At 49.9% G+C, this 13,795-nt stretch overlaps 1 protein-coding gene across 2 annotated transcripts in view; it reads right to left on the reverse strand.

Annotated features, from left to right (window-relative positions):
* Positions 1-8,306, reverse strand: part of Rnaset2 (ribonuclease T2) — an 18,883-nt gene extending 10,577 nt beyond the window's left edge. For both annotated transcript variants that reach the window (XM_026787486.1, XM_005363357.2), the window contains exons 1-4: positions 8,062-8,306; positions 5,703-5,763; positions 2,504-2,556; positions 1,036-1,093 (exon numbers count right to left, since the gene is read on the reverse strand). In XM_026787486.1, the coding sequence (XP_026643287.1) occupies positions 1,036-1,093; positions 2,504-2,556; positions 5,703-5,763; positions 8,062-8,162 (273 nt within the window). In that variant the 5' untranslated portion in view covers positions 8,163-8,306. The remainder of the gene's footprint in view (positions 1-1,035; positions 1,094-2,503; positions 2,557-5,702; positions 5,764-8,061) is intronic.
* Between the last annotated feature and the right edge of the window lie 5,489 nt (positions 8,307-13,795).

Consider the following 13,795-nt stretch of genomic DNA (forward strand, 5'->3'; position numbering starts at 1 on the left):
GACCCCAAAAAATGTACTTTTAATAAGCTACAGTCAGCTACTATTGACAGCCTCACTACCTAGTTTTACCTCAACATGTTTCCTGGAGGACCTGGCCAGACATGGACAGACTTGGCATCTGGATTCCTGGGGAACCTGGGAAGCTTGAGGTTGTCTGTGCAGTTTTCATGTGCCCTGGCAAATTTCCACTGCTCAGCCCAAAGTGTAGGTCGGACTGACAGACAGCAACTACTCAGTGATGATTCAGAAGATAGCTAGAGTATATGCATATTCAGACACCCAGTACAGCACAGTTACTTTAGCACTCAGGAGGCAGAGGCAGACGGACCTCTTTGAGTTCGAAGCCAGCCTGGTCTACAAAGCAAGTTCCAGGACAGCCAAGACTGTTACACAAAGAAACCCACCTATTGGGCCTGCCATGTCCCCTATGCCACCCCAGGTAACCTGACAGGAGTTGTTGGTGCCCCTTCAGGAAAGGTGAACACGTGGGAGCGGTTTGCTATGCCACGCAAATCTCAAGAGCACTTCTGTCCTGTGATTGATTCTGTAACAGGAATTGTCTTGCTGAAGAGGCCTGTCATGTCCTCCTCCTCAGAGTTCCTACTTAGAAACCATGCACCTTGGGTATCAGGTGCCTACTCTCCAAGCCACAGCGGTCTGGAAATGTCTCACCCTTACCACACAAACCAAGTGCCCATCTTCCCTCACTGGCCCAGAAGCCCCAGAGCTAAGGTCTAGCTAGCTCTGGCATGTGAGCAGAAGGGTCTGTGCTACCAGGACAGGAACTGCTGCCCCCTGAGCTGCTTCTAACATCCATTCAGACCTAGACCAGGAGGTGGAAGGTGGTTTTTTTCTCTTTTTGCATGTATGAGGTTGTTGTATATAGCAATCATTACTAAAGAGACCCAGGAGGCTCAGTCCTGGTGAATCCACTCCTTCAATTTGAAACACGACTTTGAAGGTACACTTATGAAGGATGAATTCATTTAGTTCAACTTTCTATTTGCAATAGAAGTATAATAAAAAGATCAATACCTTAATCTCATCTAAGTTAAAGTGCCAGGATTGGTTACAATCTTCTGCTCTATCAGGCCTTGAAATCCAAATGTTTAAGAAAAAGAAGAAATATTAGTCTTGGTGAGGAAGCCTTAGTCACGATACTAGAAAGCACTTCTCTTAAAAATCTACATGTGAGAGAGAAATTCTAGTCAGGAACCCCGTACTCCCCCAAAGCCCATCAACAAATATGAGCAAGGAAGTCAGGACCACGAGGGGTTGGTCCACCCACTGAGAAAGTGTGCCTGAGCTAATGGGAGCTCACCAAAGCCAGCTGGACTGGGACTGAACGAGCATGGGATCAAACTGGACCCTCTGAATGTGGCTGATAATTGGGGAGACTGAGAAGCCAATGATAATGGCACTGGGATTTGTCTCTACTACATGTGCTGGCTTTTTGGGATCCTAGTCTGTTTGGATGCAGACCTTCCTAAGCCTGGATGTAGGGGGAGGGCCTTGGACTTCCCACAGGGCAGGGTACCTTGTCCTCTCTTAGGACTGGAGGGGGAGAGAAGGAGGATGTGGGGGGAAGCAGGTGGGAAGTGGGAAGATGGGAGGAAGTGGAAATTTTGATTGGTATTATTTATAAAGTAATAAAAAAATTTTAAAAAGAATGGTTCTGAGCAAACGGTCAGCTTGACTTTGTTCTGGAAAAGGAGCAAATATATTCAGACACGTCCAGCTTCGGACAAACAGGCTCAGACATGTCCAGCTTCGGACAAACAGGCTCAGACACGTCCAGCTTCGGACAAACAGGCTCAGACACGTCCAGCTTCGGACAAACAGGCGGGATTGTCAGTAGAGGAAACATCGGAAACGGCTCTGGGCTGAGTGCAGCCTCAGTTCTTCCTAGCAGAGGAGTCTAAGGTGTACGGGCCATGTCTACTCTAAAGGTGGCAAACTGATATGCACACTTCAATACCACAAGGGTGTGCACAGAGAAAGAACTAACTGAAGGGAGTGCAGACAAACATGGCGGGAGGGGTGGCAGCCTGCGAAGTGTGTAAAACACACATGTGTCTATTGATCTGCTAACACTTTAGTTTTAAATGTTTATTTATAATAGGCCCCAAGAACAAAGTAAGAAAGGACCCAGGATCCTGTTTATCTTTGATAAGGGGGCTGGAGAGATGTTCGGGACTTAAGAGCACTGGTCTCTCTCCCAGAGAACATGGTTCAATGCCCAGCACCCACATGGCGGTTCATAACTGCATGCTCAGTCCAATCCCAGGGACAATGCCCATTCCTGGCCTTTGCTGGTACTGAGTACACACATGGTACACAGACATACATGCAGGTAAAACGTTCATACATACATAAAAGTGCGTGTGTATGTATGTGTGTGTGTAAGAATCTGGTCAACAGAATAAACTTCTAACGAGAGTAACATGTCTACGGTGACTAGACTCCAGCTATCTCACTGGGTTTTACTACATTAGATGCTTGCCATAGTCCATGTATTGTCCAATAATCCAGAGTATCTCTGCAGCCGTCAACTTCCTGGGGAAAAAACAAACAGATAAGGAAGGTGACTGGTTGTGTAAATATTTATCAACTCCGTTTTCTTTGAACGTACATCAACTAGACACAGGCACACCACTAACAGACAGTAACCCCGGGGTTAGCATTGTGAAAGTTTACTCTAGCACTGCACTCATGGGAAATGCCAGGACTGGGCAGTCGAGGTCAGTCCTCAGACAACGGAGCTGCAGGGAATCGGGCAGCTAGTCTCGGTCTTTCCATGCACTCACAGGTATGGACAGGCACATTTACCTACGAACAATCTATATAGCAGGAGCAAACATGTAAGAAAACCCTGGCGCTCTGTGACTTGCAAGCCTGCTCTGGTACCAGACCCTAACGCAGTGAAGTGGTAGGTACCGGGGTGAAAACAGGAGCATTTTCTCGACCTCAATCACAAAGATAAAATCAGAGGTGAAAAATATTAGTAAGATAAAATTATGGCCCTCCAAGGGGTTTAGTTAGGATGAAATTTTTCCACAATAAATGATAATAGAAATAAACAGACTTGGGCTATCAGACTGGATGAAAAGAAACAGAACTCAGGACACACACGTACACACCAGGAGCCAGGCAAATATAACACCTGGATCCTGCTACTACAGACAGACATCATGTCCCTCCTGTCCTGATGTCTCCCCACATGCAGCCTCTTTCTATGAGCGGTCTGAAGAGTCCAGTTCAGGCGCCTGGTCACTAGTGAGAGCTGCCCGCTACCGAATGGCTGAACGACTAGAGACGGGGGCTACAGCCCACACGTACACCTCAGCCTACACCCGAGTCCTTCCTTAAGGAAAGTTCATTTCCTACGGGCACACTGTGACTGAGGTGCAGAATCAGGGCTGAAGGCCTCTGCAGAGCTCCACGGCCAGGCCCCTACCTGACCTAAGACGGAAACTCAAACCAGAGGCGGCTTTCTTCTTCAGTCGGCAAACGCTGAGGTCTCGTGGTGCCCCTGGAGATCATGACAGGTGTGTCCCAGCATAATTCACGTCCGTCTACCTCACAGGGGTGGGGAGGTGGGGGGAGGACACAAACACAGCACTTGTAGCTAAAGAAGGGCACAGCGAGGCAACAGCACACCCATCATAATTCCTCAGGCAGGCCAGACCCGCCTGGTGCCTGCTGCTGGAGGGCAACTCCTCTAGGGCTGGCCTGAAGCAAGCTTTCCTTTCCATGGGCCCTGCAATAGAAGCCCAGTTCTCTAGCCCTCCCTGCCCTGGGAAGAGCCAGTGAGGTCTTCGCCACCTAAAACCCTCATGTGCCGCACTCCCTGTACATCCTCTCTCTCCACCCCCACACTGGAACCAGGGAACCAGGTCAAGGGTCTGACTTGGCAACCATAACTGGAAAATCAACTTCATCTGTCAACAGGAAATTAAGACGGAGGAAGTGAAAGAGAAAATCCCCACTACTCCATGCCCAAGGAGACAGAAAGGCAGGAAGGCTCTCAACCTGGCAGGAGATCAGACTACAGCAAAGCTGCAGGATACATTGTATATGCTTCATAAGTAAGAGGTCCCAATTTTTAAACTCAAACAGGTTTTCAGAAAAACTATCAACAACACCAGTGCCCAGTCAACAATATGACAAAAACATCCAGATTTCACGAACTCCAGGGCCAGCTCTATAAACCACCTGTGAGGATGAGCCAACGCAAGGCCCCAGCTGGCAACACTCCGAGAGAAGAGTCTCAGCACTGACAGCATGAAGGACATAAGGCATGAAAGAAAACATGGACGTGGACAGAGGTGCCAACCTCAAGGGGGAAGGGTATCGTGGCTGCCAAGCAGAACCGTCTTGGCAGAGGGCAATGGCCTTCTTCAAGCATACTCTGCTCATTGCAGGCACCTGGGGAAAGCTCAGTACACAGAGGGAAGTACAGACCTATTGAAGGCAGAGCCGTGGGCCCCAAAGATACATCTCTGCCCCAAGCTGCCTACTGTGAACATCAGCTCCTTTGGAAATAGGGTTTTTAAAGATATAATCAAAGTAAGATGAGGCTCTATTAGGTCAGGCTGGGCCCTAAATCCAGTTAGTGTCTGAGAGACAGAGATGCGGTGTGTAGATCTTTGAATGAGATTGGCTCCCTTATTTGAAGGCTTGGTTCCCCAACTCATAGAACTCTGTGGGAAGGATTAGGTATGGTGTGGCCCTATGGGAGGAGCGTTGTCCCTGGAGGTGGGCTTTGACGGTTCAAAAGCCCAATCCCAGTATCTCTCTCGGCATCGTGTTTATATCTCAAGATGTGAGCTCTCAGCTCCTGCTCCTGAACCATGCTTGCTGGCCACCTGGCCACCATGCTCCCCATCAGGATGGTCACAGACCCTAACTCTCGGAAAATGTAAGCTCCTAAAAAAAACAAACAACAACAAAAAAAAAAAAAAGAAAAGAAAAAGAAAAAGAAACCTCTTGCTTCTCCAAGTTTCCTTGTGTAGTGGCATTTCAATTGTATTTTAATAAATAAAGCTTGTCTGGGGGATTGGGAAAGTAAAGCAGCCGCACTGCCAGCCTTACAGACCAGGCAGCAATGACACACACCTTCAATCCCAGTAGCCACATTAGCTTGCCACAGAAACCAGGTCTTGAATCCCAGAATGAGAGGATTATAAAATGGGAGGAGACAGCTCTCACTCACAGTCTCATTCTGAGATTCCTGGCGGCAGGATCACCATTTCGAACTGAGGTAGAGGTAAGAGCTGGCTGTTTTGCTTTTCTGACCTTTAGGTTGAACCTCATTTCTGTTTCTGGGTTTTTATTAGTTGTGTATCAGCCTTGGTCTTGGTGTCTTATCATGGCAAAAAGATAAATAAATAACTAAGACACCATGAAGAAGACAGACACTGGAGTAGTGCATGCAGAGGTCTAGAACACCCAGGACTGTCACCTCTAGTGGTGGGCAGGAACCCCAGTACGGAGAGGGAATGCACTTCCAGTGTTCTAAGCTGCACCACTCGAGATTCTGTTGCTGCCACCCTCGGAATCCTACACACGCAAGTCACGTGTCAGGCGGTCCAGTCACACTTCAGGGCAGATTTAACACACCTGGCATACAAGGTGGGCACCTGCCCATACAAAACAACTCATACAGGCCTACTAAGAGGGCCGGCCAAAACAGAGCTCACCTTGCAAACTGTTGGGGGCCAGTGCTGGGTCAAAATTAGTTTCTTCCACTCGTGGCTGCCACTGTTAAAAGACAAACGTATTTTTCAAGGATGTGTCCAAGTGACAAAGGCTCACCTATCCAGTCAAACCACTCCTTCAACATGGAGAGTCTACGGGACTGGACACATGACCAGGAACAATGTTCCCTACTGTGATGGATTAATTTAAAATGCTGCAGGATCCCTGGCGGTGGGGCCACGTGGGGGCAGGCAGTGGGCAGAGGGTCCCAAGAGCAGCTACTCTCAGTCAGGGACAGTGCAGAAGACCACGAGGAGAGACAGACAGATGGGCACGCCACGAGACCACACACACCACAGGTCTCCGAAGGCAATGGTCCCGGTCAGGAAGATACATGGCAGCGGGCGAGAGACAGAGACATGGCTAGGCATGCCATGCAGTGTGAGGTTGTATATTTATTGAGTGGGTTATGGAGAGGAAAGTAAGAAGGGGAGAGGAGCAGAGGGGGGAGGGAGGGAGCAGAGGGGGAATGGGAGAAGTAGGCAGAGGCAGAAGCTGCCTCTTTGACAGGGAGACAGAAGAGACTCAGGCTGCAAGCAGGAAGGACACCTGCCTGCCTCAGCGGACTGGAGGGGGCGTGGCTTGTCTTTTAAAGAGACAGGACAGACCATCACACCTACCTCCTGAAGTACAGGCCACAAAGGAAGGCAAAGAATGCTCTAAGAGTACCAAGTATACCAGGGCACATATCTGTGAGTAATGGAGAAGATCAACACAGTGGAGGGGCCAGGTGGGTGGGGTAGAGCCAGGAAGGCCTGCTGATGGAAAGTAACTGAGCAATAGTTGCCTTTTTCAGGGGGCTCAGTATACAGACTCCTAATTTCTTCGCTGTCTCTGTGAGCTCCCGAGGCTCTGAAGATTTATCTTGTTCCCCTCCATTCACGTGTCAAAACAAACACGACCTGAAGCCACACTGAAGTCCTATCAATACCCTATTTGGCATTTAGCTGCCCTTACACTCGTGGTGACAGGATGCTACTTCAGAGACCACTATGGATATGAATGTCACCTGCAGCCTAGCCTGGGCTCTAGCCACAGCCTGACCTGGGCAAGCAGACTTGGTACACATTATCTAGGGTACGGTTATGTGATGTGCTCTGTCTTGTCACGTGTTCCCTGGACCACAGTATGCTCAGCAAACTGCTTTTATCGCAAGCCTGTGAACTGAGGCTCTCCCAATCCAGAGAAGGGCTCTCCCAATCCAGAGACTTCACAGAGGAACTGTGGGACTATGGAGCTTTAGGGTGGTTATCCCTAATGGTCACATGTTGGAGGCAGAGTTTAGGCAACAGCGGGGGAGTTTTTAGATATGGGACCAACAGGGAAGCATCAGATCGCCGGCAGTATGCCCTTGGACAGAACTTTGGTAGTTCTGCTGAGATCCTGACAGCTGCCATAAAAGCCTAAACAGATGATGAAAGCCTTCTCTACAGAAGAGATGAACCACACTAAGTTAAAGCTCTGACCATCTCCATTTATTTGCAAAGGATCACACTGAGCCGGGAAGGTATAAAACTCAACCAAACTATCTCTATGTGTTTTTCTGATAAAAGAAGGTACGTCTGTTTAATAAGAGATCCAAGGCCTCACCTACTCCAATACTCAAGGAGAAAGTCAGAGAAAAGGAGACCCACCCAACACAAGGAACTCACCTGGCCTTGGGGCTGAAATTCCAAGCGCAACCCTTCCGTCAGCGGCACACATTTAGGCTGGTTATAGAACTGTGCTCTGCAGCCTGAAGTCCTCAGCTAACCCTCACTGCTCCAAGTCCTTTCTATATCTTAGCTGCTCACAGGTACCAACTGTGCTGTGAGGGGCAGGTCTCCTAGCAGTAGTAGGGCTCCAAGATCACACTCTTAGATAGGGACTAACTTTTGCACGCGCGCGCGCACACACACACACACACCGCACACCACGCCACGCCAGAAGAATGGTCCCTACCTTAAATAAATATGAAAGCAAACAAATGCAACTGGCTTTTAGTTACTCTTTGGGAACACAGGACTTCTTGAGAGCAACGAAGCCCTACCTTTTCCGCTCCAGTGGTGTAAAAACACCAAAAGCTTTTACTAATCGACAGTTACGCAGAAGAAGGGAAAAGTCGGAATGTGTTCTGGGATTGACCTGGCAGAATGGAAGCAGAGATGATCAGAGCTAGCCCGTGCGTCCCAGAGAGAGCTAAGGGGCGCGTGCGAGCGCGCGGGGGGCGGGGAGGGAGCCCCCAGAAGAAAAACTTAAAAAGAGGAAGAAGGCCGTCCTTCGTCTAGAAACCAGCCTCCAGCCCAGCCGGCTGGCTCTCACCTCCACAGCGGGCCTGCCCCGCACAGGCACCACAGCGCCAGGCCCCAAGCCAGCACGGAGACCCAGCCCGGGAGGGCGCCGCGAACCCCCGCCGATGCCATCGCGCTGCCCCGGGCTCCACAGCCTCCCAGCAGCCTTCGCGCGCGCCGGCTCGGCAGCCCTACCGCCCGCTGCGGACGCTTCACCGAAGGCTTCCGCCAGTCAGCCGAGCGCCACCGGGTAGCCCCCACGGCCACGCCCCCTAGCTCGGGGCACGCCCCCCGAGCCCGGGCGCACAACCCCGAGCCGCAGGCCACTCTCCGGAGTTCTGGGCGGGCACGCCCCCAGCCCCGGGCCACGCCCCCTATGGCCCCGCCCAGAAAGTCCCCTGGCTTCAGTTCCGGACACCCTCCGGTCCAGGCCCACCAGACGGACACGCTCCCCACGCGCTGGCCCAGGAAGTCCCCGCGCTCCACCTCCGGACCCCTCAGTCCCTGGCCCACCTACCCAACTCGCTCATAAGCTGCAGTCACCCTATTTTAAGGGACACGTCCCACGCCCCACGCCCTGGCCTACATAAGCGACCTCACGCCCTTCACGCTGCAGCGAACCTTCTCGTGCCCTTCGCCCTGTCGTCCACCCCAAAGCCACGCCCCCTCCTCATGCAGTCCACCCCTCCATCGCCTTCTTCACCCCTCTGTTCTCGCCGGACTGAAGCGAGGTCCATGCCATTTTGCCCCCCATTGCTACTGGGAGTTTGGTGCCGCCCAGCTACAGACTGGATGGAGAAGGCTAACCCTTCTATTCCACCTCTCTGACTTGTTTAATTCTTCACTTTGCCAGGAGTGTCCGGTTCACACCCATGGACAGCACACAGCCAAGGATGTATGATGTGGCTCAACGCAAAGTCATAAGCTGACTTAAAACATGAGGGCTTTTTTTCTTTCTTTGTAATTTTTAAAAAGTCATTTCATGATTCCCTCGGATAAGCGTTGTGGATAAAACATTGTGTCACATTTGGACACCCAAATCTAGATAATACAGACTTGCCCACGGTTCTGTTTTCTCTCTCATGGATGAAAATGATCATTAAAAAGAAAGCAAACCCCAATACCTCAAACCCTACTTCAACCACAGCCCTGTCTGTTTAAACATCTCAGAGAAGCCTGCTTTGGCTCCTGCCAACAAAAGCCAAAGGTGGACTTCCTAAGGCCAGGTGTTCTTAGGGAGAGTTGTTGCAGGGATTAGCCGTGGACTGGTAACATCATGGGAGGGGCGAGGTAATGAATAGTCTATTTGAGGCTCCTGGCTCAGCATAAAAGATTGGAGTGTAGCTTTACAGCTGTTGTCAATGACCAACCTCTTCTTAGAGTGGGTGAGCCAGAGGCCCCTCAGCCCCGGGGAGAGGAGGGCGTGGCCATGGCTTCGGTAAGGCCTGCTTTATTCCTTTGGCGGTGACGGTCTCCCTGAGGAGCAGGAATTCACAGGCACAACTTCTGACCTCGGCCTGACTTTTATTTAGGTCACGTGAGGAAGGGACAGCTCTTGCAGTAAGCCATTTTCCAGAACTCAGCGAATGAGGGGTTTCATTTCGTAACATTTGCCATCATTTGGAAAGAGCCACCCAGACACTTCCTTGATTCTCCTCAGCACAGGTCTGTCAGTCACCCCGTGAGGACTACAAAGCACCTAGGATTCCTCGGCTTCCCTCAGCAAGTGAGCTGATCGGAGCATGGGCCCCTGCTTCCCGCTCTCACTTGCATGGATCCTTCAAGATCCTCTACTTTAAGTTGTGATTATAATTTTGTATTCCTGAGTGGGTGGGCTGTTTTTTTACAGAGGGTCTCAGTCCGTAGCTCTGGCTGACCTGGAATTGACTATGTAGACCAGACTGGTCTCAGACTCACAGAGATCTGCCTGGCTTTGCTGGATTAAATGTAAGGCCCCAGTCCATTCCTGTTTTGAAAACGAACCTCCAAGTTGTATAACTTCTCAACCTAAATTTGAAGATGTTGGGTGCAACCTGTCTAGCAGGATCCTAAACAGCCCCACGCAGCACGGCCACTGGAGACAAGTTTGTGATAGGATAGAGAGAGGGGCTGACTAGCTTAGCAGGAAGCCAGGCATCAGGGAGGTGGAGACATTCCGGGGATGACTGGCTCCCATAACACAGTGTGAGGGGACAGATGACGAGGTTTGAGGGATGGAGCTCGCCTGGGTAGCAGCAGGTCCTTAGAAGGAGTGGGTGGCAGGCAGTGGTGGCCAATATCCGTGAGTCGATGTCCTTAAGTCTGTTTAGACCCCGGATATCAAGATGCTTTCATGGCATGACCTATTGGGAACCTTCCAGTTTTTATAACTATTTGGATTCACTTGGCAGCTTTTGCTAGATTATATTGCAGTAACGAACTGCCCCGATTTTGGTGGCTTATTGCGACCTTTCCAGGTGCAGCTATAGCCCATGGGGTTGGTTTGTTTGTTTGCTCTGGACCTAGGCTGGGGATAAGGAAAGGAAAGGAAAGGAAAGGAAAGGAAAGGAAAGGAAAGGAAAGGAAAGGAAAGGAAAGGAAAGGAAAGGAAGCTCCAATGGCAAAGAGATGTTTTTGATGCCCAGACATATTAGCTCGGATGCTTCGTCATCCAGTGGAATCCTTTGGGTCAGGATAGTCCAAAGAGTGAGACTGGGCATGCAGAACCAGCTCGGATCTGATTTACAAATGGCTACAGTGAATATAGATCTGAGCCTGCAGCAATTGAAGGTGCCAGGTTTCCAAAAGCGAACCTTTAAAATATCACATGCCCTAATACCTGGATGTTCTCAGGAAAGGCCCTGGGAATGGGGTGGGGTGGAGGAGGCAGCGGCCAGCCAGAACAAAGAGAGAGCACGCCCGTTGTGTTCAAAGCGGAGTACACCTCTGGATGATTTCCAATGGGAAGGCTGGGCAAGGGTCAAGGCGTGCAAGATTAGGCCTCTTCAGACAAGAAGGGCAAAGCACCAAGGCACCTGGACGGCGTGAGGAGGCACAGGCTTTAGAGTTGAGGGTGCATTCTGACTGATAGGAAGAACCTGAGCTTAGTTCAGATTTTCCCAGCCATGAGTCTGTGAACCAGGCACACCAACTGACTTCTCTCTGGCCCACTTTCCGTTTGAGAACAGGAAAGCACCAGTCTCAGGAGCCTGCCATGTGGCTTAAACAGATTACACCCAACCCTCTAGAAGATTCCTGGGACAGAGGCTAGGCACTTTGTAGTTGGAACAGGCAAATCACAGAGAGCCTCCTGGGGAAACTGCCTTGGGCTTGATCGGAAACTTGTGTGTGGTTCCTTCTTTTCCCATCAGTTGTTAGTTCTGAAAGTCTTTGTCATACTATGGGGACTCCTATTGTCAAACTCCTTTGCAGGCTGCAACTTGAGAACGGCCAGCTCTGGTTGAGGTACCTCACCATCCCAGGCTGACTGTTGCAGGACATAGTTTACAGAATCGGTGTGTTCTGAGTTATGGCTATGACTAAAGAGGACAGGAGGAAATGGAAGAGCCTGCTCGGGTGTTTCTGGAAATGACATTTTTTTTTCTTGTAGATGTCACAGAGATAACAAGTGTGGTGATATTTTGTTTGTGTTTTAACAAATAGAGCTTGCCTCAAGATCAGAGTACAGAGCTAAGCCACTGGAGGCCGGGTGGTGTGGGCTCACACCTTTAATCCTAGTACACGGAAGTCCCACCCCTTAAATGCCAGCATTAGGGAGGGAGGTGGAGAAAGGAAGGGCTATGGCTGGGTGGAGAGAGGAGTCTAAGACAGGAGGAGACAGTAGCTCATTGTGGTCCAGAGATGCAGTCTGGAGATGATGCACTCCGAGGAGGCAGTCTGAGGACAGGATCGCTCTTTCGGTCTAAGCATTGCTAGAGGTAAAAAGTCTCTCTAGTGGCTAGCCGCTCTGCTTCTCTGATCTCTCAGCTTTCACCCCTTACTATCTGACTCGGGGGTTTTTATTAAGAGCAATAAAACTGGAGCCATGAGAAAGAAGCAAAATAAAGCGAACCCCCTGATGCCTCTGTCTTGTCAAGTGTGTTATTTCTATTCTCTAATATCCCACAGTCAGCTCTTGGACCTCTGACCAAAATGTCATCTACAAAATTTTACCCTAAAAATCTATTATCTGTGTATTTCTGACTCATTTTACACAAGATATTTATTCTGAAAACAGAAAAAAAAAACTGGGCTTACTCACACACAGTCACGTGCACAAACACCCACATACACCTATAAACACTCCCACGTGCGTGTTATGAAAGTCTGTTTACTGGAGCTTTTAAAAGCATCGTCTTGAGGGAATAAGGCAGCCATAGTAGACTCAGCATGATGGTGGGGCCGGGGTGAGCCCCCAACAGCCATGCCCTGCCCCTCCAGAGGTACTGTGGCCTCTACTAATTTTCCTCTGTCTTGAAACCCTCACTGAAAGATAAAAACAGCATGTACAAATGCCCTTTACCAAGCTATCCATTAAAGACCAGCCGACACAGAGGGACTCCCTCTCTCCTAGCTCCCAGCCTCTGACACTCCCAGCTGTCCTTTGATTTCAACACTTGTTGAAATTTGACCTCCGCAGTGAGGTATTCACAGACTAGAGATGAACCTTGGATTGGTGGGGTGAGCGTATGGGGGTTGATTAAGATTGAATACGGTCACAGGCACAGCCCTCCCGATTGTATCTGTGCCTTTAGAACGAGAGAGAGATTGGAGGATACATTCATAAGACCATCCCTGTCTCAGTGTTGTGACCTGTACCACCTTAGGATGGTGTCAACGAGATAACTGTCAATCTCCAGAGCCAGCAACAGTCTGTGGGCATTCAACTTCCAGGGGATCTTTAACTTCTTTAGTCTAGTACTGTGTCATCCAGACAGAAAACAGACTAAGAGAAGCTGAGACACAGGCGTCAGGAAGCAATTAGGTCACCAAGATATCACATTTCTATCACTGTGATAAAACACCTGGAAGGAACAATTAAGAGGAAGAAATGTCAGCGATGGTGGCGCACGCCTATAATCCCAGCACTCGGGAGCCGCTCCTCTCAGCGGCTATAGGCTGGAGGAGCGGAAGGACCTCCCGCAACAGAGGCAGGTGGATCTCTGTGAGTTCGAGTCCAGCCTGGTCTACAGAGCTAGTTCCAGGACAGGCTCCAAAGCCACAGAGAAACCCTGTCTTGAAAAACAAAAAAAAAAAAGAGGAAGAAATGTTTACTTTTGGCTCAAGGTTAAGAGGTATCAGGCCAGGGTCACTTGGTCGGCTATTCTGTGGTGAGGCACAGCTTCACATCAGAAGGGCATGCAGACAGAAATGGGGGTGGGGCTTAAGATCTAGGCCCCAAGAGGACACCCCCAGCTTCCTCAAGTAGGCTTCACCAAATAGAGTGACCATCACCTTCCAATCAATTGAAAAGCCCTCAATGAATAAGTCACTGACAAGCTCAGAGCCCTGGGGATGCAGTCAGAAATCCCATTGACTGGCAACCCAGACCTTTGGGGTGCATTTTGGGTACATGCTATACCATTCCTGTCACATTGTTAGTGGTGGTCAGTGTCTCGACCAGGTGGCGCCAGGCTCTTGGAATCTTATTCAGAGAATCAAAAGCTCACACACAATGCTAAGTAGCAGGGAAAGTTCAGTCTAAGCAAAGCAATAGTACAGGTCAAAGAAATACTGCCAAGACTGGCAGCAGGCCTCAGAATGAAGATCCTCCTGGGCCCCCATTG

The sequence above is a fragment of the Microtus ochrogaster genome, linkage group LG9 (assembly GCF_000317375.1).
Source record: "Microtus ochrogaster isolate Prairie Vole_2 linkage group LG9, MicOch1.0, whole genome shotgun sequence".
NCBI lineage: Eukaryota > Metazoa > Chordata > Mammalia > Rodentia > Cricetidae > Microtus > Microtus ochrogaster.